Source organism: Barbus barbus (genome assembly GCF_936440315.1).
Source record: "Barbus barbus genome assembly, chromosome: 2".
NCBI classification, from domain to species: domain Eukaryota; kingdom Metazoa; phylum Chordata; class Actinopteri; order Cypriniformes; family Cyprinidae; genus Barbus; species Barbus barbus.
The window spans coordinates 37,953,980-37,979,705 of NC_136730.1; the positions used below are offsets into that span (position 1 = coordinate 37,953,980).

Genomic DNA, 25,726 nt, shown 5'->3' on the forward strand with positions numbered 1-25,726 from the left:
GTGCTTTACAACACTATCAGTAAAACAAATTTTCAGTATTCAGAAAGGCACAGGAAACAAACAACGATTGCTAACAGTTGCTTGTTACATTACCAGTGTTTCCCACAGACTTGGACTTTATTTGTGGCTGCATATATGCAAATTAATTATCTGCCAGCAGGAGGTGCTTCTAGAGCAGGAGAAATAGCGGTTTCCCCGGTAACGCTGTACACAAATTAGCACTCTGCTCACAAACGCTGCTTTATCAGACATTATACAAGATGAAATGAAAATGACATCCAAAATTTTCTGAAGACAGTCTGTTTCCTTCAGAAATGCAGTGATATAAAGACACCTGCACAGTGATTCGATTCTGAAACGTGCAGCGCTTGCTTATTCAACGAAGTCAAAGCTTTTTGAAAAAAATAAATAAATAAAAAAAATCTTATTTGCGGCAGACCGCCACAAATAAATCAATGTATGGGAAACACTGCATTACAGAACATAAAATTTCACTTAGCCTACCACATAGAGTAAGGAGAGATGACCGAGGAAGATGACGAATGATTTGCAGATCATGAGCACCATGACAAACATCTAATCTTGTAAAATGTGTGGTAAGTAGGCTACTGCCGCTCCATAGTACGTGCGATCGCCAATCTCAAAAGTGAAACTAAAAAGCCATTGTGCATTCAAAAGCAGTTTCAATGCCATGCATAATAGCGTCTCCCTGATGCCCGCAATTATGATTACCCAATGCTATAACTGCAAGAGGAAGTATTGATATTTATCTCCTATCTCGTATTTATTGGAGTTCTGTAGTACACGTTTTTTCTTTTTTTTCTTTTTTAGAAAAAACGATTTTCATTCAAACAAGTCGACATATACTACACATTCGAGTTAATCGATAAAAGCGATTTATCGCCCAGCCCTAGTCCGTTGTAAACAAACACTTTTGCACGTTTATCGCAACTTACTAAGTTTAACTCTTTTCCATTTTTTACAATTTTTCAGTAAGAATTAAGAATTGTTTCCAGATGTCTGACTTACCTTGCTTTGCTTTTGTCAAGTAAATAGCCACTTTAATTTTCTTCTCAATTCCATTTCTATTACATGCCAAATCCCACCATTCCCCGCCGGTCTCCAGTAAAATTTTCTTTCCGCCCACAGCGAAGGTAAAACTGCCTGCTCCTGTGAGATTTGCGTTGGGTCCCGCCGGAGCCCAAACCCAATGCAGCCCTCTACTTTGGACTTGACAGTGCCTTATATAAAAGTTATACCCTATCAGTCGGTCACTCCGAGTCACGTCGGTGACCGACGAATTGGGATCGGCTTAGAGAGAATTGGAATTGGCTTAGAGAGACCAATCCACTACGAGTGTATCTAAACGAGCCAATGCACATTGGCATGTGATTATTGCATCCAGCTGCCGCTGATCACAGCGTGAGTATAAGTAGGCAGCAGGTGCAGCGCATATTCAGCTTTTCGCTTCGGAGCCGAGCGGTTCATCGTTCTGCTCCTGACAAAGCCTTTCGACTACGGTGTCTGTGAGTCAAGCATGCTCTCCGGAGGTCTCTTGTGCTGGTGTCACGGTGCTTCAGCGGCGGTGGTTCCTTCCTTTTCAGTGGATTGCACACATCGGATTGCACTACCCCCTGATTGTGTTGCAAGCGGCCATCTCCCCTATGCGCTTCAGCACACTAAAAGAGTAATTTCTCTGAAAGAGCATTCACGGGTGGAACGTCTTTTTAAAGATGCCCTTCCATTCGTGCGTTTCTGGATGCGGTCGTTACCTGGTGCCGGGTGATGGTTACAATCGCTGCCTCTCGTGTCTGGGCGTTAATCATGCTGAGGCGGCTTTCGTGGATGAGTCATGCTCCCATTGCGGGAAAATGACCGTCGCGGAGTTGCGGACCAGACTCCGTTTCCTGCAAAGGGGCGGGGTGCCCGTGCCTCTGCCTAGATCTAGGGCTCCACCTGGCGGCAGTTGGGGGAGCGCTACTTCTGACAGTAGCCGGACTTGTCTTACGGTGACGGTGAGGAATTCCCCTCCGAGGAACCAACCGAGGGCTCCTCCTTCCACTTCGCAGCCTGTGGAACTGCCGAGGGAACAGGCTGGACCCTCTCATGGGGTACCAATTGTATCCTTTGGTGCTCCCCCCGGCGATCGGATGTCGATCGCTGCATTGGAGAGTGAGCCAGACCTTTCTGGAGATGATGATTCGGCACCGCTGCCACCTTCTGGGTGGCCAGTGATGCCGGATTCGGATCCGGAAATGGTGGCTATGGCTTGCCTGGGCCGCCGAGATGGTCGGGCTTGAGTGGAAACCTCCACCGCATCCCAAACCCTTAAGGTTGGACGATTGGTTTCTCGGGGTGGCTCGCGCTGGTTCTCAGGGCCCCACCCCAGTACCTTTCTTCCCGGAAGAGCATGATGAGCTCACTGGATCATGGACGCCACCTTTCACTGCCTGAAACCGATCCGGTGGCTCGTCCTCCCTCACCACCCTCGACGGTGGGGCAGCGCGGGGTTATACAGGGATCCCACCGGTGGAGCGGTCGGTTGCGATACAATTGTGTCCAAATACCGCTGCCACCTGGCGTGGAAATCCATTGCTCCCCTCCCGGGCCTGTAGGTACTCGTCGGCCCTGACTGGCAGTGCTAATGTGGCCTGTGCTGAAGCTGCTTCCGCCCTACACGCTATGGCATTGTTGCAGCTTCATCAGGCCAAGGCACTGAAGGACCTGCACGAGGGTGGGAACGACCCAGAAGTTCTCAGAGAGCTTTGTACCGCTACTGACCTCACGCTACGAGCGACGAAGGTCACTGCGCAGTCTCTGGGCCGTGCATCTCTGGCTGTGTCTGGCCGACATGAGGGAGTCTGACAAGATCCGGTTCTTGAATGTCCCTGTGTCCCAGACCGGCCTTTTCGGCAACGCAGTGGAGAACTTCGCCCAGCAGTTCTCCACTGCAAAGAAGCAGACTGAGGCCATCAGGCTCATCCTGCCAGGGCGTGCAGCTGCTGCCTCCACCCGGCCGCCGGGGGCAGCGCCTTAGTCTACTCGTCACCGAGGGCGGCCCTCTGCCGCAAATGCACCAGCCTCCAACAAAGCAGCGCCGTGGAGCCGGTCGCAGGGCAGCCAGAGGAGGAGGGCCGTGCAGAGAATCTTTTGTTTCTTTTTTTCCCGCCACTGGCTTCACGGTCAGTGGTACCCAAAATCTCGACAAAAGACCAGTTTCCTCTATCTCTGGGTCCCCAGAGGGGATGGGGAGTTGTGGACGAGCCAGTCTTGATTCACACTCACCCTCCTCTCTCGCCAGTGAGCTGCTGTGGGCGGTTCGAGAGTGCGGTCAATCGTACTACTCACGCACCCTCTGCCAGAACGCAGGTTGGTGTTGCACACACGCTGACCCCGCTTCGGACTGGCAAGGAGATGCCCGAGCAGGGTCCCTGCATTCCCCCTCGCTGCCCCACTGCGGGTAAGTCGGTGGTTCCACTGGTGCCACTTGTACGGTTTCTGGGAGCCTGGTTAGTGCTTCCCAATCCGTCTCGTTGGCTCCGTCAGACCATCAGACTCGGCTATGCGATTCAGTTCGCCCGGCATCTTCCCAAGTTCAGGGGCGTCCACTTCACTTCAGTGAAGGCGGTAGATGCTCCTGTCTTGCGTGCAGAGATTGCAGTCCTACTGGCGAAGGACGTGATAGAGCCGGTCCCTCCAGCCGATATGAGGACGGGGTTCTACAGCCCCTACTTCATTGTACCCAAGAAAGGCGGTGGGTTGAGACCAATCTTGGATCTGCGCGTCTTGAACCGGGCCGAAGCTTCCGTTCAAGATGCTCATGCAGAAACGCATCTTCGGGTGCATCTGTCCCCGAGATTGGTTTGCAGCGATCGACCTGAAGGACGCGTACTTCTATGTGTCGATCCTTCCGCGCCACAGGCCATTCCTGCGCTTTGCATTCGAAGGACGGCATATCAGTACAATGTCCTGCCCTTTGGGCTGTCCCTGTCGCCTCGTGACTTCACGAAAGTTGCGGAGGCAGCCCTTGTTCCCATGAGAGACGACTGGCTCATACTGGCTCAGTCTCAGGACCAGTTGTGCGAACACAGGGACTTGGTGCTCTCACACCTCAGCCAGTTGGGCCTTCGGGTCAACTGGGAAAAAAGCAAACTCTCCCCGACCCAGAGTATCTCTTTTTTCGGTATGGAGTTGTATTCGGTCAATCAGACAGCACGCCTCACGCAGGACCGAGCTCAGTCGGTGTTGAACTGCTTGAATACGTTCAAGAACAGGACAGTGGTCCCACTGAAACTATTTCCTAGAGTTGCTAGCAGTACGCCTGACCTTGATCCGTCTCAGGAGGCGCTTACGAGGCAAGCATGTACTGGTCCGCACGGACAACACTGCCACCGTTGCGTACATCAACCGACAAGGTGGTCTACACTCCCGTCGCAACTCGCCCGCCACCTCCTCCTCTGGAGTCAGAAGCATCTGAGGTCGCTTCATGCCATTCACATTCCGGGCTTGCTCAACCGGGCAGCCGACGAGCTGTCACGAGCTGCGCTCCCCGGAGAGTGGAGACTCCATCCCCAGACGGTCCAGCTGATTTGGAGACGTTTCGGACCCACTCAGGTAGACCTGTTTGCGTCTCTAGAGACCTCTCATTGCCAGTTGTTTTACTCCCTGACCGAGGGAACACTCGGCATGGATGCACTGGCACACAGCTGGCCGCGGGGCCTTCGCAAGTATGCGTTCCTCCCAGTGGGCCTTCTCGCACAGACACTGTGCAAGATCAGGGAGGACGAGGAGCAGGTACTGCTCGTGGCACCGTACTGGCCCACTCGGCTTGGTTCCCAGAACTGATGCTCCTCGTGACAGCCCCTCCTTGGCAGATTCCTCTGAGGAAGAATCTACTGACTCAGAGACGGGGCACCTTATGGCACCCACGTCCAGACCTCTGGAAACTTCATGTCTGGTCCCTGGATGGGACACGGAGGTTTTAGGTGACCTACCCCAAGAGGTAGTTGACACCATCACTTCGGCGAAATCGCCGTCTACGAGACATGCTTACGCCTTGAAGTGGAACCTGTTCGTCGAGTAGTGTTCTTCTCACCAAGAAGACCCCCGGAAGTGACGATCAGAGTCGTGCTGTCCTTTTTGCAGAAGGGGTTGGAGTGAAGGCTGTCTCCCTCCACCCTTAAAGTCTATGTGGCTGTGATTGCTTCCAACCACGATCCCGTGGAAGGGTAAGCATGACTTGGTCATCAGGTTCCTTAGGGGGGCAAGAAGGTTAAATCCTCCACGCCCCCCCCCCCCATACCCTCTTGGGACCTGTCTCTAGTGCTACAGCAGGGCCCATTTGAGCCTTTGCAGACAGTTGAGCTGAAGTTTCTTTCAATGAAGACTGCATTGGCCTCCATCGAAGAGGGTAGGGGACCTGCACGCATTTTCGGTCAACGATTCGTGCCTAGAGTTTGGGCCTGCTATCTCCCAGGTAATCCTGAGGCCCTGGCCTGGCTATGTGCCCAAGGTTCCCACTACTCCCTTCAGGGACCAGGTGGTGAGCCTGCAAGCGTTGCCCTCGGAGGAGGCAGATCCAGCCCTAGCTTTGCTTTGTCCCGTCCGAGTATTGAGATGCTACGTTGACAGGACGCAAAGCTTCAGGACCTCAGACCAGCTCTTTGTCTGTCACGGAGGCTTGCAGAAGGGGAATGCCGACTCCAAGCAGAGGATGGCCCACTGGATAGTGGACACCATCACCCTGGCTTATCAGGCACAGGGTGTGCCCTGCCCGTTCAGGTTGAGAGCCCACTCTACTAGAAGTGTTGCATCTTCCTGGGCGTTGGCTCGTGGTGCCTCACTGGCAGATATTTGTAGAACACGTTCACTAGGTTCTATAGCCTTCGTGTGGAACCGGTTTCCTCCTGTTTTCTGATGCCAGGCCCTCACTCGATGAATGCGTGAAAACCGGTAGAGGGCTGGGTTCCATATGTGAGACCTAACTGGATCCCATATGTGTGAAGTCCACTGTATGGCTTTAGAGCCCGTGTTTCCCCAGCAGATGTTCTGCCATTGTCCAAGAGGCTACAATCATGTCTAATCTTCCATATGCACCTAAACGGTTGTTCATATGTGTAAGTGCTTCTGAACCTCCTTCGGGAAGGGTGGAATTCCGCAGCATCCGGTTCCAAGTGGAACGGGTACGTTTCTCAGTGTTATCCTTAGTAGTAGTCTTACTGAGTGGGTAGTGCCAAAGCAACAGTAACTGGTCTTCTGTGATAAGCCCTGACCTACACCAAAAAATAGGGGTACAGGAGGCTTCCACTGGACACTGGAAGGGGCAGTATTCGTGGCCCTTTGGTAGGGATCCCAATTCGTCGGTCACCGACGTGACTCGGAGTGACTGATAGGCAACGTCTCAGTTACGTATGTAACCCTCGTTCCCAGCCACAGCTGCTGTACCACTGCTGAGCGGCTGCGTCACCGGCTCGGCTCCTCAGCGAAAACCTGAATATGCTCTGCACCTGCTGCCTACTTATACTCACGCTGTGATCAGCGGCAGCTGGATGTCGCATGCAATGTGCATTGGCTCGTTTAGATACACTCATAGTGGATTGGTCTCACTAAGCGAGATCCCAATTCGTCAGTCACCGGCGTGACGTCTCCGTTCGAGGGTTACATACGTAACCGAGACATTGCAGTGTTTGAGAGGAAAAATTTCAAATGCTGGAAAAAAAAAAAACAAGAACTGAAGAAGAGATTGTTTCATTCTTACATTTTTAGTCAGAAAACTCCATTCAAGAGTATGTAATATAATATAAAGATGCGCAATGCCAGAGTGTCATTAATTTGCTATATTTCCATCCAAAGTTGCGAATTTAACTTTTAAGCAAAACTGAAATATCGCATAAAACATTTGCAAATAAAGCACTGTTTCCATCTGCGAGACGAAGACGAAAAATTCATCACTTCCTGATAAACTGGTGCCAAATATAATTAAGAAAAAGGTAATTTGCAGCAATAGGAGAAACCACTATTCATATATAATAAATTATTTGTGCCTCAGAGCAAGCATACGAAGTATGTGGTCATGTTATTGTGCTTTCGTAAGACAGATGCCTGGTGTTTGGAAATGTCGTGAAAGATAGTTCTGGGAGGTAATTATATCGAGCCACTTTGATGACAGACTTTGACTCAAGCATTTCAGAATGACCAAAACAACATTTCAGATGCTGTGCAATAAGATCGGTCCACTGGTTAGTCTAGTTATGCTGCCCCATTACACAAAGTCACAAGACTTTGTGTTTCAATGGTAGTTCATGTGCTTATTTTCTTATCAGATAAAAAAATTGAGCCTTGGCAGTTTTGCTGTCACATAAGGCCTCCAATACATGACCAAAGTTCATCGACCAAGTAAAGCAATCCCACCTGAAAAGTGTTCTTTAACTTAATAACAAGCTTCACAATATTTTAAACCATTCAGCTTTCTTGCCTGGTAGGCTTCAATTACTGTACATTACTACAAATGTGTTTTCCATTTGTTTTTGAAAACTGGATTTAATCAAAAGTGTCTGTGGTGATGGCCAGCATGCCACAGATGCAATACATAGACATTAAGTTGTAAATAATTCCACAAAGATTATTCCACAATTTTATTTGTTTCATTATGCACTCACAGTGAAACATTCTTAGGGCAACATTGCAGAAGTCCTGCTGCAAGCATCAGTGAGTGGGAGCGTCTGCCCGGCTCCCCTGGGGAGGAACTCATGAGACCTGCACAATGAAGTTGTGTGTAGCAGGGTGGAGGAGGCTGCTGATCACCCTTATCGGGTACTTGTCAGAGGAATGCGCTAATTGTAGCCGTGTTGCTGCATGCCAGCGCTGCAGGCGTCAATACCAGGACTCAGGAACTGACAGGCTCTGGCTCAAACCTCTGTGTGTATGTGTGTGTGTAAAAGTCAGCCCGGACTGTCACAGCGAGCGCGGAGTTTGCGTGATGGATTGCCCAGTGTAGCTTTGTATCTGGCCACGCCAACTCTCGGTAAAGGCTTTAGAAGCAGATCAATGGATGGCGTGACATTGAGGAATGATCTGCGTTTTGTAAAGGGAGGGGGCTTACAGCAGCGAGCAAGCAAGCGGAAGGGCTTTAAGGTCCAGGAGAATTTAATGGGAGTCAAGGATCTGATTGACAAGAAAGGTCTGGAGAGGACACAACAGAGAAAAAAGACATTCGGGTACAACAAGAAAGTTACATTCTCTGTTTTCCACAGATATGACCTTGAACGCACATGTTAAAAAACAAACGCCTTCTTTGAGGGATCAAACGCTTTCTTCACCACAAGGGTTTTATTATTTACAACATGCGGTTCAGTAATTTTTAATGAAGCAGAAAAATCGATATTTGAGCCACCATTACTTTGGCTTGGAGTTGTTTGAGTGATGAGCGCTCATCTCGGTTCTGGTGGGAGCAAAACATGCGTGCAGATGAATTTATTGTGGTATGAATGCATTAGACAGCCTGCAGTCAGAGACTCTACTATTATTAATGATGGGATGTAAAAGGTTATCCATCATGTGATGGTGCAGGACGGGTGTTTTCTACATGTATGCTGCTCATTATTGGATTTCGGTGCGTGATAGTGTGAGATTGGGCATGTACAGTTTTGCAGATACATTTGCTTTGAAAGAAAAACCACATTAAAAGACCCTATGATATTAATATTGGAGTTTTGTAGCTTTCAGTGTTAGCTCCGAAACATCTCTGTGCTAGTGTACTTTTAAACATTGACAACAAAAACCTTTCAGCAGACACTTTTAGAAAAAGTGATCCAAAATTTCAGAAAATGAATTAAAAGTCTTATAAGAGCCTTAGTATGTTATTCACCCCAAGATAATGCTCTCTTGACTGTCACTTTCCATTCATTTAATTTGCCATTAAGCAAGTCTGTGATCATAGTTTTGCCAGGTTAATGTGTAAACTATAGACTATTGTCTATAATAAAAGGACATGTCCATTCATGCATGTCCTACCCCATCTTATTTCTCATTTAAAATTTCATAAACACTGGAAACCTTGTGTTTGTTTATTTATTTATTTAATTTATTTTATTTTAACTTTTGCTATATGTAGCGATCAACAAGGGAATTTGGAAAATTTGAAATACAGATGCACCAGTCGACTGTCCAGGGACAGGAATCGGTTGATTTTCCACATGATCGGCCCAGAGCCAAGAACACATTACACAACTGAATGAATCAGCTGTTTGAATGAATTGGTTGAATGAATGACTAAATGACTCGCTCATTAAAACAGTCATTTGCTGCCACCTACTGGTGGTTTGGTTTCATATTAATCTTATTATTTATGCATTTGCAGTTTTCTAGTGTAAATGTATATGACACTTTCAGATGCAACCTCTGTTTCCTCTGCAGTGGAAAGATGGAGTTTGTTGATGCTGATTTCATTTGAATGGGAACAACTGTACAGTTTCTTATTATTCTGATTCAATTGAAATTTGATGTGGAAGAAGACACATACATTTAATTAGGTTAGGGGAAAAAATGCCCATTTATAAACATGTGGGCAATGACATCTGTTTTGTTATATACAGCAGCTTATTTCTACCTCTTTCCAGTCACAGAGCACTTTATTTTGAGAGTTGTTTAAGTGAGAGAACATCTGTAATGTAGCACAGATTGGGGGAAATTGTAATGTTTAATTTATTTTATTATATAAATAATATTTTTTTTTTTTGTATTGAAAAAAGGTAGATTTTTGTTTGTAGATGCTTTCAATTATAGTTCTTAGAAAGAAAATCGGAATTGGCAAAAATTGGTATCGGTAGGTCACACTTACAAAAATAAAATTACATCGGAATCGGCTAAGAAAATTGCAATAGGAGCATCTGTAATTTGAAAAAAAAGCCTACTGCACCTGCCAAAATGTGCTGTTACACCATCTATGCAGTGTGCAATGAGCTTGACTTGACCTTCAGTCGCTCAATGCAAAGTACTTGACTTGACCTTTCATTTTCAGTGGGATGAATGAACAGCTAAAAGTTGAACTCTTTTTTTTTCTTTTTTCTTTTTTTGCTACTTGCAGCTTTATTTAATTAATTTGTTTCAAGTTTCAGAAACTTTGGGTATTTTGTTATGTTTTTTCTTCAGCTAACAAATTAATTGGCTGAAGTCTGCGAAACAATTTGACAAGTTAAATTTATTTTGATAGCTTATTGTCAGGAATGTCTCCAGACAAAATGTGCCAGATTTCATGTGAATTTGATAAGCAGCCTGTGCACAACAAGTTTACACACATACATAGTGTACTTTGAAATAAACAATATGGAAGCACAAACAAATTCATTCAATTCTTTGTTGGGGGGCTAATGAAATGAAAAAAAAGAAACTAGAGCAACATGGGTACCAGGGTAGAGAGGAGGAGGTGTAGTGATGAGAGATGGGTTTTTGATGATAAAATAAGTGTCACTCTGTGTGTGTGTGTGTGTGTGTGTGTGTTGGTGGGGGGGTTGATGGAGAGAGTGCGAGACAGCAGGAATGATAAGAGCATGGAGGTACTGAAGCAGGAAATAATGAAATGGAGAGAGAGAGAGGGCGGGGGGAGATGTGTGCCTCCCAGGGGGGACCGAGCCAAGGAGAATCTGTCGTTCACCTTCAATTAATTCACACGTTTCTCCCACTGTGTTCTAAAGGTGCAGCCAGGCGTGCCGCCCAACTGCGAGACTGTGTGTGTGCTTGTGCGAGATGAAAAAGATAGAATTGTTATATTGTAACTTTTATGTGTGAATCGTACACATTTATGTTTGATCATCCATTGTACCACCTTTCATTCTCATGTGTTTGTATGTCATACAATGAAAGTATGTCACTGAAATGAGAGAGTTAGTGAGTTAAGTTAGATGCTCTGTAATTGATTTGTGTGCCTGCATGAGAAGTGTGTTTATATCGGCAGTTATACTGCTTGTCTACTTGCATCTGTTTCCGTCTGACAGACTGGGATGAGTGTGGGTGTGTGTGGCGGGGATTGGGTCTGCCGTCCTTCACTATGCTTCACGCAACACATTCATCAAAAGCAGAGAAACGCTGTAAACGCCCAGTGTGTCCTGCACAGTGCACTCTTCACTCTGACCTCAATAGTAGCTCTACAGGGAATCTGTTTCTTTTCTGCTGTGAATCACACTGACCTTTACAAATCTATACTCGCTTTTTCATTTTTTAACAACATTCCTCCAGTCGACAACCTTTCCCCCCAAGCTTATACAGTCACCAAGACAAATAACACTAGGGATGCACAATTAGTGACTTAATCAGTATCTGTAGTGGGGGGGGGTCTCCCTGTAATTAAGCATAACAGTCTGATTAGGCCGATACTGGAAAGAAATAATATCATGGTTGTTGTTTTTTGTTTTTTTTAATCCAATTCAAACATTTTTCATTAAAGAAGTATATTTTTCTATTCTACATTTAAATGTTTTGATGTCTGATTTCAGCCTCTGTGATCTAAGAGGATCTGTAAAATCTGCAGAAAATATCTTTTAGTATTCACATTCATCTCAGTGGCAGCTGGCAACATCCTGCAATCTTTTCTCAGTTCTGAGAGTTTGACCTACTGGATATGTTTTATTGATATTTGTGTTTCACTCAGTTATAATAGTTATCATTTATTGTGAGAAATGGCTATCTTTTATAATAATAATAATAATTGTTGTAGCCTATTGAGTTAACTATTATTGTAACACATAAATAATGCAAAAAATGTGTATATCAGCTATTTAACACTTAATATTTATATATAATCTGTTTTAATAGCCTTCCAAAAAAGAGAGAGAGATGCTTTTTGCCACCAGATAGTGGAGTTTACAATGGTAGAACATTCAGTGTTAAAATAAAAATAATTATTGGTTAATGAATTGGCCAGCATTTAGATATCAGTACACACTTACAGTATTAAAACACTGAAATTATTATTTGCAAATAAGGCTAATTTATTTTCTGTTATATTTATATATAACTGTTTAGTTACACCTTTGGTTGATAATGCTTGAATGCTGATTTTTTTGTTTGTTTGGTTTTGCTGTGTTTCAGGTTTGGGAGCAGTTTATCGGTTCGAAGTCCCCCATGGTGAATGTATTTATGGCAGTTCCCACCATCTACTCTAAACTCATTGAATATTATGACCAACACTTTACTCAACCTCGAGTCCAAGACTTCATCAGAGCTGTGTGCAAAGAGAGAATAAGGTACCATCCTCTCTCTTTCTCTTTTAAAACACCACAGTAATTTAGCTAGAATCCTGACTCGCAGCTTCTGTCTTCAGATGCAACCAGCCAGAGCATCTCCCTCAAAATTCTCTTTTATTCTTCCGTAAACGTACATCAAAGAGCAGCCTTCAAACCTTTATTTGGCTCAATCGTGTAAGCTTCTGTGTACTTTACCTCAGGGTCAAATGAGAGTAAAATACTTTTTGAAGAAAACAGCCAATGCATAATTTCCAACTTAAAAAAAAAAGTGTGGAAAATTAAATAATGGCCAATTCTCCCTCTCTTTCTCTCAGGTTGATGGCGTCTGGTTCTGCTGCTCTTCCACAGCCTATCCTGGAGCGTTGGGCAGAGATCACAGGTCATGTGCTGCTGGAGCGCTACGGCATGACTGAGATTGGCATGGCACTGTCAAATCCACTTAAGGGGCCACGTGTACCTGGTACTGCATCACTCCATAAATGTGACTACCAACAACAATGACAGCAAATATGCATACACTTAACAAAAGTTAACAATGGTATACCATATTTTGTCACCAATACAGTACAGAAAGCTTGTTTGAAGAAGATCCCATATTTATATTTTATGGCTTTACAGTTAGCAATTTAAGAACTATGCAATATTTTTGCAAATACTTTTGGCCGTGTAGTGAAAATCTGATATTGAGACTGCTCTACTTCTAGAAATTACTTACTGAAAAGCCAGTATCTATACAAAAAATAATAAATAATGCTATCAAATTTATATTTAACTTTATTTTGTGTTTTGTCTTTTTTGGTCAATAAATCAAACTAAAAAAATGAGTGTAGGGAGGCAGAAAGACAAAGAGTGTCTCGTTTTAACATGATTTTGTGCAACAATAACAGCTACACAATGCATCTACTTTAACAGTAGATACTGTGACAGTCTGAGGAAGAACCATAGTATTTTGGTTATTAATTATGGTTACCATGTTAAATGTTTGCCGTATACAGTAAGTGAATTAAAATCTGACCAATCAACTGCCATTTAGATGAATGTGAATATGAGCGACGGATAGCTTTTTTTTGGTATTATATACCGCTTCCTTCTGCCAGATTCTGAAATAGAGCTAGTTTAAATCTTTAAAATCATCTTGGCTTTGTTACTTTTTCTTCTATTGATGTTTAGCCCTAATGCTTCATCTCTATAACAGTTTTTTTTTCTCAGACAGCTTAAGATGGCAGTTTACGAAGTTGTCACAGATCAACCTCCGTTCTGAAGTAGTTTGTTTGTCTTTCTTGTTGTTTACGTGTGATTATCTTCTGAGAAACCCTCCATGGGTCTTTCTGAGTGATGTAGCACTGATCAAACTGCTCCCGTCAACTTCCACGTCTTCTTTTAGTGTCAGTATCAAAGCACTTTCAGTGCTCTTCTTGCAATTTCTTGCATTGCTCTGGGTGTCTGAGGATTGTTTTGTTCGCCTTTCGACATGTGTTTGTGAGTGAAGGTGCTAACGTGGCTGTCAGAGGCAGCTTGTGTGCCGTGTTGTTTTATTAGTGAAGAGATCGGAGGAAAAATGTCTGAAGTTAATGCTCAGAGGTGATGATTAAGAGGATTTTGCCACCGTTAACATTTCCTGCTCGGCCCCACGAGACACCTACGTGAGGCTGTCTAATTCAAAAGTAGGTTGAAGTCAATCAATATCAGTCACAGGGTTGACTGTGATCACCAGAGGAGACACCCATGAATTATGATGAGTTTGATCTAATGTCATAGTTGAAAATCATAGTTGAATCTTTGTTGTAAGAGACCGTTGACGCTTTAAAGCTCCAAACTGAGATTAAAAAGTCTCTTGAAGAGATGGTTTGGATTTTCTTTTCAGTCAGTTCAGGAAATAATGCAATTCTTGATTTTACCATTTTTAAAAAGCACTCAGAAACACTTTCATTTTTCTAGTTGAATTAAATTCTAATATTTTAAGGCCTATATTGCAAATGTTAATTATAAAAATGCATAGTATCAGCTATGATATAAAACACGTTTATAAAGTCACTGTGCATATCACTGTGTCATTCAACTTAGTGAGGGTCTATATCTTCTAGCAGAAGATTGACACATCTTAATTAAATGTACTTAATAATTAATTCAATTTCTTGTTAATATCTTTGTGCAGTAATTGTATCATAAAGGCACAAAAGAATTATATAGCATGGTGTACAAATATACAAAACATAATTTTTCAGGTATCATTTTAAAACAAGCAAGCGAGCTAGTTTTTATGAATCGATTTTATTTATTGTTAACATTTTATTTTGATTTTTTCACGCATTTTCAAACCTTCATCTCTCTCTTGCTCTTTCATTTGATCAATTTCTCTTGTAATTGTTCCACACCAAATTCTCCACCTCTATTTTCTTACCATGACTCACTTTCTGCACTCTGCATATCTGTTTTCAATTGAATTTTGGTGTGGTTTATTGGTGTGACAGAAACTGCATTTGTATTGGCAAAGTTTACCATAGCTGGATGCAATGAGAAATGCCGCAATTTAAATAAAGACGTAAAGTCATTTAAAATAAAGAAATGTCTGTAGGGCAACATAAAATGAAATGCATAAATTGCCCACAATAAATAAACTATTTAACAAGTGATGATAAATTATGGAAGCTGAGCTACTACATTCTACTGTTATTTTTTCATACTTAGGATTAGGGCTGGGTATTGTGACCAATTCTGCGATTCGATTTGATTCTTATTTTTATGGTTTCGATTCGATTCCGATTTCGATTAGCTATCAATATTTCATTTAAAATGTTAGTTTTGCAGACATGGGATCCATATTTTGATATAAATGCTGGTAACTGAAACTCTCCTACTTAAGTTTATTACTGAAATACACATCTACATTAATAATAGGGTGCACACAGTTTGTTTTTTTTAGTGGAGCAATTCGAAAGATGGTGACACCTTCAGGACGAGAGGTGAATATTCATATCCTCTTACGTGAAGCACGCGCATTAAGAATCGATTCGGGGATTTCCCAAATCGATATCGTTGCGTTAAACTGAAGATCGATTAAAATCGAAGAATCAATATTTTTTACCCAGCCCTACTTAGGATATGATACAGGCATGAGGAATACATCAATGCCCTAGCAACCACTCAGAAACCCTATAGCTTTGAATTTAGGCAAACACTACTGACATTTTCAAGAAAATGTTGAAATCTAGATAAACAAGCCATTTATCCAAATAAATCTAATTGTGCCAATAGATGTAATACACAAGTTTTTTTTTTTCTCTCTCTGTGTTGTACTAGTGGGTGCTGCCACTCCCTATGGTGGCACAGTGTGGATTGCTGTGCGAAAGGCTTTGAATAAAACATGAGTGTGTGTGTGTGTGTGTGTGTCCTCTGTTTTAATGAGGGCTTGTGATGGGCAGAGGGACTGGAGGCTTGTTAATGGCTTCCTTAAGCAGTCTGGGAGCTGTTGTGTTCTTTTCTCATTTTGTGACAGGAATGCAGGGACAACCACATTCCAGTATATACTTACACGCAATCATATCCCAGTTGACACCGCACATAGACCTCAAATCAGCCCCCATCTCATTTATATTCACACTCAAGCCCCTAATGGTCAGATTCCACATATGTTTGTGTGTATAGGAGTAAGACATCTCTTCAGCTCTGTATATCTGTGCTACAACTTTACAGTGCAGACAGAGTATATTTTTTAGTCAGACTGAGACAATTTTACATTAGGCTAACATTTTTCCTCCAAACACTACTATTTTTGAGATTCTAGAACATTGATTTTTGAACTAATTGATTTTTAAACTAAAAAGTTTAAAATATAAGTGTTAACTATCAAATTTAAATACAATTTCTTAATTTCTCCCAGAATTAAATCCAAAATTAAATTAAAGTTGACCATTACTTTTCTTAGGAATTGCTATATAATTAATGCTTTACATCGCAATAAGAATATGGTAAACCAATAGTTTGACTGCATAAAAGCCACCAAAATAAAATAAAATATAAGACAACAAGTTGTATTTAATAAAATTGCCTGTGTGTGTTATTCCAGGTGCTGTTGGAGTGCCTCTGCCAGGAGTGGAAGTGCGTATCGTGATGACAAACTCCACCAACACTATCATCGCTGAGGGCAACAGCAAAGGAAGCAGGGTAATAGGAGGGCTCTGTTTTTTCCTATTGAAAATAAATATTCCTATCTGCCTTTTTCCTACACCGCATGACACGAATTATGGGTATAACTTCCATTATATTGTAAACAATGAGCGACTGACTATAAACTTGTTTAGTATTCACTCTGTGAATGGAGGAATAATCATTTAAAAAATAGTTTACAATGAGGATGTAATTCTCCTCACTCCTCAACTATCGAACATCAAAAGAAAAAGTTTTAACAAGTTACTATCACCAGAGCATAAATAACTCCAAAAGCTCTGATGAGCCTTTCAGCAGCAATATTGTGGATGTTAATATAAAAAGTCTATCCCCCGGTTTCACAGACAAGGCTTAAGTCTAGTCCTAGACTAAAATGTAAATCTGAGCCGTTTCAACTGAAAGAAACTTGCACTGACTGATCTTAAAACATGTCAGTGCCTTTGTTTTGTCTTAAGATGCACACCAGTAATGTTTTTTTCTAAGGCATGTTTATAAAAATTACTTAAATGTCCTGATTGAACATAGGCCTAATCCTGGTTTAGGCTAAGCCCTGTCTATGAAACCGGACCTAAATTATGTAACCTATGTGTATGTCATGTGAATCAAAAATGTTCTGTCATGGATATATTCCACCTTTGAAATATTCTAGTAAACATTGCTGATAGGCATTAGAAGTGAAAACAGGCAGAAAACAATGTTTTAGAGCACTGTGTGAAAAAATGGTAAAGAGTTATAAGTGATGATTTGGAGGGAAAAAACATGAGAACAGACTACAACTGTGCAGTTTCTGATGTCTTTTTCATAGTAATACAGCAGGTCCGAAAAAGAAAAAGGAAACAATCAGAAGAAACAGTACACAGCGAAGTTAGCTTTTATCACAGACATGTACCAATGTCACATTAATTCCAAGTGTTCCATTATTTCATAAAAAAAAATTAAAATAGAGTTGTACATCTCATGCAGTCAAACTGGATTATTTGTATTATTTGTAGCGCAAATAAGATTATTAGCCTATTATTTTAAGTTATTTGTTTCAGTCATTCAGCCATGTGTGGAAGTTCCCCAAACGGGAAGTACCCATAATTTAAAATGCAGTAAACTTTTACAGATGAAGGTAGATAGTCATTCACTAAGTGTATGTGCACACCTTCTTCTTGCAAACCTGTACAAATGTTTTCACAGAAAAAATATTTAATTAAAACTAAGCATTTAAGTTTATGAAAATATAAGATCAAATTTGTATTTACTGTATGTAAACAGTTATTAATGAAGAAGACCTACTGACATTGTACTCTCTAGATCTATGTGTGTGTTTTTTCCTCAGGTGAAGGCTGGTTTGGAGGGGAAGGAGGGCGAGCTGTTGGTTCGAGGTTCTTCTGTCTTTCAGAAGTACTGGAACAAACCTCAGGAGACAGCAGACACCTTCACTGAGGATGGGTGGTTCAAAACCGGTACTGCTCTCACACTTAATTTATGCTTGTCTGTTATGGTACTACATATACAATATAGGGGAGCATGTCTACACACATTTGTGCATAAGTGAGACTTTGTGTTCTGTGGGACTGTCTTGTTTTGACTGTCTGTCTGAATAAAGTGCCAGATAAATCAAAGAAACTAGCAAAAAGATAATAAGAGATAAAAGGAGAAGACATAATGGTCCATAATTGTTTGCTACCATAAAAGCAGGACACAAAATTAAAAGAATTGTTAGCCCAAGAATGAAAACTTTCTCATCATTTATTATTGATTTTTCTTTTATGCAACAGAAAATGAGATAAGAATATATATATATATATATATATATATATATATATATACACACACACAACCCGAATTCCGGAAATGTTGGGACGTTTTTTTAAATTGGAATAAAATTAAAACTAAAAGACTTTCAAATCACTTGAGCCAATATTTTATTCACAATAGAACATAGAGAACATAACAAATGTTTAATCGGAGAAATTTTACACTTTTATCCACTAAATGAGCTCATTTCAAATTTGATGGTCTCAAAAAAGTTGGTACGGGGGCAACAAAGGGCTGAAAAAGCAAGAAATTTTGAAAAGATTCAGGGAGAACATCTAGCAACCAATTAAGTTAATTGACATCAGGTCTGTAACACGATTAGCTATAAAAGGGATGTCTTAGAGAGGCAGTCTCTCAGAAGTAAAGATGGGCAGAGGCTCTCCAATCTGTGAAAGAGTGCGTAAAAAGATTGTGGAATATTTAAAAACAACGTTCCGCTTTGGCAAATCTCATCATCTACAGTGCATAACATCATCAAAAGATTCAGAGAAACTGGAGCAATCTCTGGGACAAGGCCGAATACCTTTGTTGGATGCCCGTGGTCTTCGGGCCCTCAGACGACACTGCATCACTCATCGGCATGATTCTGTCATTGACTTTACTAAATGGGCCCAGAAATACTTCCAGAAACCACTGTCGGTAAACACAATCCGCCTTGCCATCTGCAGATACCAACTAAAGCTCTATCATGCAAAAAGGAAGCCATATGAGACGAATCCAAATTTCACATTCTTGTTGGAAATCACGGACGCCGTGTCCTCCGGGCTAAAGATTCAAGATTCAAGATTTTTATTTGTCACATACACAATTATACAGGGTATAACCAGCAGTGAAATGTAGGTCAGGTCCGCTCCAAGGACAGTGCAATTATATAGAATACAAGAGGTGGGAGACCTTCCAGCGTGTTATCAGCGTTCAGTTCAAAAGCCAGCATCTCTGATGGGGGTGCATAAGTGAATACGGTATGGGCAGCTTGCATGTTTTGGAAGGCACTATGAATGCTGAAAGGTATTTTAAATTTTTTAGACCAACATATGCTCCCCTCCAGACGACTTATATTTCAGGGAAGGCCTTGTGTATTTCAGCAGGACAATGCAAAACCAGATACTGCAGCTATTACAACAGCATGGCTTCGTAGTAGAAGAGTCCGGGTGCTGAATTGGCCTGCCTGCAGTCCAGCTCTTTCACCAATAGAGAACGTTTTGCGCATTATTAAACGAAAAATACGTCAAAGATGACCACAAACTCTCCAGCAGATGGAAACCTATATCAGGCAAGAATGGGACCAAATTCCATCACCAACACTCCAGAAACTCATAACCTTCATGCCCAGACGTCTTCAAACTGTTTTGAAAAGGAGAGGAGATGCTACACCATGGTAAACATGCCCCGTCCCAACTATTTTGAGACCTGTAGCAGGCATCAAATTTGAAATGAGCTCATTTTGTGCATAAAATTTTAAAATTTCTCAGTTTAAACATTTGTTATGTTCTTAAATGTTCTATTGTGAATAAAATATTGGCTCATGTGATTTGAAATTCTTTTAGTTTTAATTTTATTCAAATGTAAAAAATGTCCCAACATTTCAGGAATTTGGGTTTTTTTTATATATATATATATATATATATATATATATATTCAAATGAATTTTAACGGCACTAATTTTATTAACGTGAGATTAACGCAGTGCACATTTTCTGTTTGACCCGTGGCCTAGTCCGTAGTTGGAGAAATGGATGGAGATGCTGACAGTGTTGCCAACTTAGCGACTTTTTAGACCCCTTTAGCAACTTTTTTTTTTCAAAAAGTGACCAGTGACCAGTGACCAATCTTTAAGGTTTGCCCAAACCTTATTTAGTTTCTGAGCCACGATGCTACTGCCGCACGAGTGCGAGGTCTCTCTTTCCCGCTGTGCACACACCTCTCTCTCTCTCTTTCTCTCTCTCCGTGTCAGCTCTGTTCAGCAAATTAAATTTGCTTCATTTTATGTTGCTTCTCTAATTTAACATGCAAGTATAGCCAAAATCACAGCACAGCTATTGTCTTTATCTTATGTGTAGCCTATTTGATTTCATCAGACGACGACTCGATTATAGGCTAAATCAGAATTTATGTGCAGATTTACATCTTGGAAGGGAGAGCTAATTCATATTCATTCTGTTGTCTGACAACAGAAACAGTAAAATATAACAATGAAAACAGTTTTATTGAGAATTTGGCCGGATCAAATTACAGTTGGCCTATGTGGGCACAGAGAGGCAAACAAATGTAATAATAAATGTACATTTTGCATGTTCATCAGAAGTGAGCTGCCCTGTCGTGTGAAAATGTAAACAGGCTTGTGTGAAAAGATTATTTTATTTGCTTACGTCAGAAACAGTGAATCTCTTTAAAACTGACTGTTGTTTTCACTACATTGCATTGTTATATTTCGTAAAAGCTTTACCCACCAACAGGCAACTACTCACCAACGCTCTTTCTGTTGCGCCTGTGTACATTCAAACTAATGTGCCAGGTTTTATTGTGAAATATGATTTGAGAGCTGTGACCAAAAAAAAAAATGTAGCTTGAAATTTACTGAAATAAAAAAACATACAATTATTTTATTTTTAGTTTATATGTAGTTGACAAGCACTTTATCACTTTCATTTATTTTAATTTGATGTACTAAAATATGAAAACTATATAGACAACTAAAAAAACACTTATAAAATGACAAAAATGCCACAAAATTACTAAAACTTTAAAATTAAAATTAAAACAGAAAATTAAAATTCCAAATAGTAATAAAAACGATGCTATTATTTCAATGCTACTAAAATAATGCTGCTGCAGCATAGAATTTTGTTCCTTACAGAGAGCTATCTTATGGCTTCAGAAAATTATAGAATATTAATATCATGGCACTTTTGTATCTTTACACCCCATGCTTCTTGCATTCTTTCATTAGATAGGAAAGACTCTTTAAAATATATTTGTGTTCTATATGAAAGAATGTTGACCATACATACCACCATGACCGTACTGTAAATGATGACAATTGTATAAATAACAGAACTATTCTTTTAATAGAAACAGAATAAAAAAGTGTAAATAAAAATGTAAAGGAAAAGAGAGCGGTTTGGCGAGAGAGAGAGTGCAGGAGGCAGCAAGGACAGAGTTGAAGTGTTCCACGCTTCTGTCACACTCCATTACACAGCACCATCCCATAATAAGAGAGAGAGCAATCAGCTCAAAACACACCAGTCTGCAGCCTGTGTGTGTGTGGTTTCATTGTGGTGGTATGTATTCATATGGACAAAACCATTTCTGAAACAGATATACTAGACTCTCACTAGTATAAATGCCAATACTAACAGTACTAATGATATAATGTTACCAAATTTAGTCTGTTGGCATAAAGTGCATAAAGAGCCCCCTACTGAGAAATAGATGATTAAGCATGATAAAAAAGATACAAAACAACAAATTGTAGTTTGTTTTGTTAATTTGATTTTTAAGGGCAGGTGTATCTGAAACCAGTGATAACACAATAATGAGCTGTCTAGGGTTTCTGGTTATTATTTTTATTCCACTTAATTCAGATAATAAGGAATATTCTGTTATCAGTTACTTACCCTCATGTCATTCTAAATCTTCTTTTCATCTTCAAAACACTAATTTTTAATGACACCTGATACATTTTTGTCCCTCAACTGAAGGTCGATTCAACCAAAATTTTCAAGCTCCAGAAAGATCATAAAGGCATCATAAAAGTAAACTACATAACTATCCACATGTATATTTTACTCGGTGTGCAAAAAAAAGTCACTTTTGCATATAGATCTCTGACACACATTCACAAAAGATCCATGACACATGTGCGTTGTGTCAAATTGGCATGAGACCGCCATCCTAGCATTAATGGGAGTTGAAAGTTTTGCAGATGATCTACTGACAATGATGTAACGTAAAACGTAATATTTAATGTAAAGGGAAACTCAAATTAATTAGCTCAAAGGGAATCATTTATGGTTTTATAGGGAATTTGAACAGACTCACTGTTCAGTAGCGATTCATTGACCAAGCCATATGACATCAACTCTGCACTGGATATTAAAATCCAAAATATAGTGAAATCACTATTTAATAGCACAGTAACAAGATCGGCAGATTAAGACATTAACTTGTAAGCACAAAACACAAGATACTTCTCTTTTCAATATAAATAAGATTTTATTTATATAAACCTAAGACATAAACTAATCTAACACATGAACACTCGCATTCACACATTCACACGTTGCAGAAAGAGAGAGAGTGGGGAAAGGATGAGTTTAAGAGAATGAAAATGTGAAATCCCAAGTTTACAGCAATAATATGCTATTGCATCGACCTGAACAACCATCAATCACTTATTTAACCCTCGCTTTGAGTTTCTCAATGAGGCTAAAATTTTTATTAAATGCACCAATTCAGTTAGAACCTGGAGGTTACTTGCTTGCTTTTCTAAGGGATTCCTTCGTCGTCATTTCAGGAAAGGGGGTTCCCCAGAGTTGCTGATTGGCTGAGAGTTCAGTAGTCGTGAAGTGACGTCTTGGGAAGCCAATGGTTGGGCGTTGGCTGAGGATGCGGAGTTGTGGCTGGTAGAAGTTTTGAGGCAGTCACAGACTCTAGTTGAACTCGGAGACGAGGCGTGGCGGCAAAACTTAATTGAGTACACGAAACTCGCAATGGAAAAGAAAATAAATTAAAGTAAAAGAATAAAGGGATTTAAAGAGACTAGGTGAGTTTTCTTCTCATTGTGGTAGCAGCTGGCACGTAGGCCAGAGCACGCTCAAAGAGCAGCGTCAAAACGCTGTGGCAAAAGTTGAAGCAAAAAAAAGGAGAGAGAAAAGGGAAAAGAAAGAGAGAGTTTGATGGTGTCCAGAGTTTTTAAACTCGGCTTCTGGACACATCCCATCTGGTGTCTTGACCAATTAGATAGGCTATTATATTAGCTAGGGGTGTTCCTTCCATCATAAATCAGCATATTATCAGTCACATGGTCCGAATTTTACACACTCTTGCAAAGTATACTTTTGGATGTGATTTCTATAACCAGAATATGATACATTTGACAAAGAATTAATTGGAAGAAACCTTTCAAGCATGAAAATCTAAACACACACATACTAAACATACCCTTTAGCTATTTAATAGTTATTAAAAAGACATACATAATATGTGCTTAAAACATGATGTCTAATGTGTGGGTTACATGCATAATATGGGGTTGTGCTTAGAAATGTCCTTTTAGGATGATTTTAGGTGCATATGAAAAAGAAAGTCTCTGTGTAGTTCTATGGAGAACAAAAAGGTCAAAAGGGGTTTGGAAGGAATTTCAGTCTGGTTCTTTGTCTTGGGTGGGGGAAGACCCACGCTCGTGATTTCTATCACAGATTTACATGTGCCGGCCATCTCTTTGACCATCAGTCTTGTCGACCTCACTAATCGTCTAGTCAGTTGATGAGCAATTAATCGACCATCCTGCCCATCCCTAATAAGAAACTTCCTTCTCATTTTCTTTTCACCTGGAACCTCAAAAAAAGGACTGCTCTTCTTGTTCTTCCCGAGTTTGCTGGATGTTGCAGTCCATCTGCTCACCCTCACACCCTCACATTTCATCATCACACTCTCAGAAAGAGAGAGAGAGCAGATCAATGCGGCCCGTGTCTGCCCGGCTGTGTCTCTAATAGTGTAAGTGTGGCTGCAGGCTGTGACTGGCACCTCTATAGATCATCTGTCACCCTTTCTACAGCGCTCACTTTCTGCCAATCCTATGCTTCGTTCTTCCCATTGATTTTCATGCATGCCTTTATGTTCCCTCTCTCTTCCTCTCCCTCCTCCTTCTCTTTCATATCTCTCTTGTTCTTTTGTTGTTGCTGTGAATCTCAGGCTGTTGGATACTCCATCAGCAGTCCACACACAGACCCTCGTTAACTCTGGTTGAAGGTCATTAGGATTTCGTAATAAATATCCGGGATCATTATCTGGCCCTGGCTTTTGCTTTACTCTCTCTGTAAGTGAAATATTAACTCTGTAGTGTGCTATTCATCTTTTTTGTCACCTGACTCACTAGTCTTGCCAGATGTTTTACAATCAGCTTAAAGTCTGGTCCACATGCAGGTTATTTTGCCCAAGAACTGTCAACTTAGGCAGGAAGAGAGTTCCTGACCAACATAATAACATATAGCAACATATAAATGGATCTGGTTTAAGCTTTTTATTTCAAACTATATTAAGGTGCTTGTCATATTTGTGTGCAATGTGTATCAGATGGTCTGTGAACTCTTTGTGGTCAACTGAAGTTCAGACTTGTCTGTCTCTGGTTATATGTTGTATAGTTTTTACCAGTGATACTATAGTAACATCTCACATGCTGTAAACAACCATTTTATTTTTTCTAACACACAAACAGTAAGAAAAGAAACCAGGGAAAAGTGAGAAAAATAGAAAAGAAATTAAGAAAGACAAGCAGGCTGAGGTGATGCCCTCTTCTCTAGCAGGACAGCTCTTTCCTGGAATGAATTACACTCTGGGAAACAATAAATAAAAATAAATAAATAAGACAAGGCTTTGCACAGAGAAGCATTAGCAATTTTCCAAATGCTGCGCACACATAGTTATGAATAATGGAGGCATGCTAAAAGTCGGGTGCGCTCGGGTAAGCACTGGTTAGGGAATGCACATTAGCCCAGCTGCTCGTAAATAACAGGAGCGAGGTGGTAACGGGGTTGACTCCCGAGCATCGGAGCGCTGGGCAGAATGTTAACTAGCTGTTTCACTCTCTCCACTATGGCTGTTCAGAGATCAGATTGTAGATATTTATTAATGATATATGGAAGAGTATGCGTGTTTTATTTGGTTTGTTTTGTGCATCAGTGTTTTCAGTCTGCTGGGCGGCCAATTCATCACCCAGCTCTGTTTTCAAGCGATCCCAGCCATCGCTTGATCACATGAAGCATTAAGTCATACCCCTCTCCATCTATTCCTCCTGACCCTTCTTTTGCTCATCCCTCTTTCTGACCTCCACCCTCAGGTCACACATCTCTCTTTCTCACTGACCTATCCAACACAATTCTCCAGTGGGAAGGTCACGAGTCCAATGAAGGCTCTGAAATGCACTACTGGATAAATGTTTGAAATAATCAAGAATATATATATATCATATGTATTGCTGTAAAATTTTGTATATATATATATATATATATACATACATTTTCTATGACAGCAAAAACATTTTAGTAGCCATTACAACATTACTTATTCTTAACATGAGGACATTGCAAATTGTGTTTGCGTTCCTGAGCCATGAGTACCTCTGCATGAAACTTGTGCTTGTAGATTTACGCAGAAACATTTTGCATTAGATTATGTTGCATTAGTGACACTGGATAAAGTGTTCATTGGATGAGTACTGAATTTCTTGTTAGAGTGTTTGAGAACATTAGTTTTTAATTAATAAAAATAATGTACATTGAAATAATCTCCAT

The 25,726-nt window shown here is 41.0% G+C and overlaps 1 protein-coding gene across 3 annotated transcripts in view; it reads left to right on the plus strand.

The window, feature by feature from the left end:
- Positions 1–25,726, plus strand: part of acsf3 (acyl-CoA synthetase family member 3) — a 53,560-nt gene that overhangs the window by 10,624 nt on the left and 17,210 nt on the right. For 2 of the 3 annotated variants that reach the window (XM_079445855.1, XM_079445854.1), the window contains exons 4-7: positions 12,085–12,239; positions 12,554–12,699; positions 16,306–16,403; positions 17,731–17,857. In XM_079445855.1, coding sequence (XP_079301981.1) covers positions 12,085–12,239; positions 12,554–12,699; positions 16,306–16,403; positions 17,731–17,857 — 526 coding nt within the window. Of the gene's footprint in view, positions 1–12,084; positions 12,240–12,553; positions 12,721–16,305; positions 16,404–17,730; positions 17,858–25,726 lie in introns of all 3 variants that reach the window. The other variant, XM_079445853.1, reaches the window with a different exon arrangement.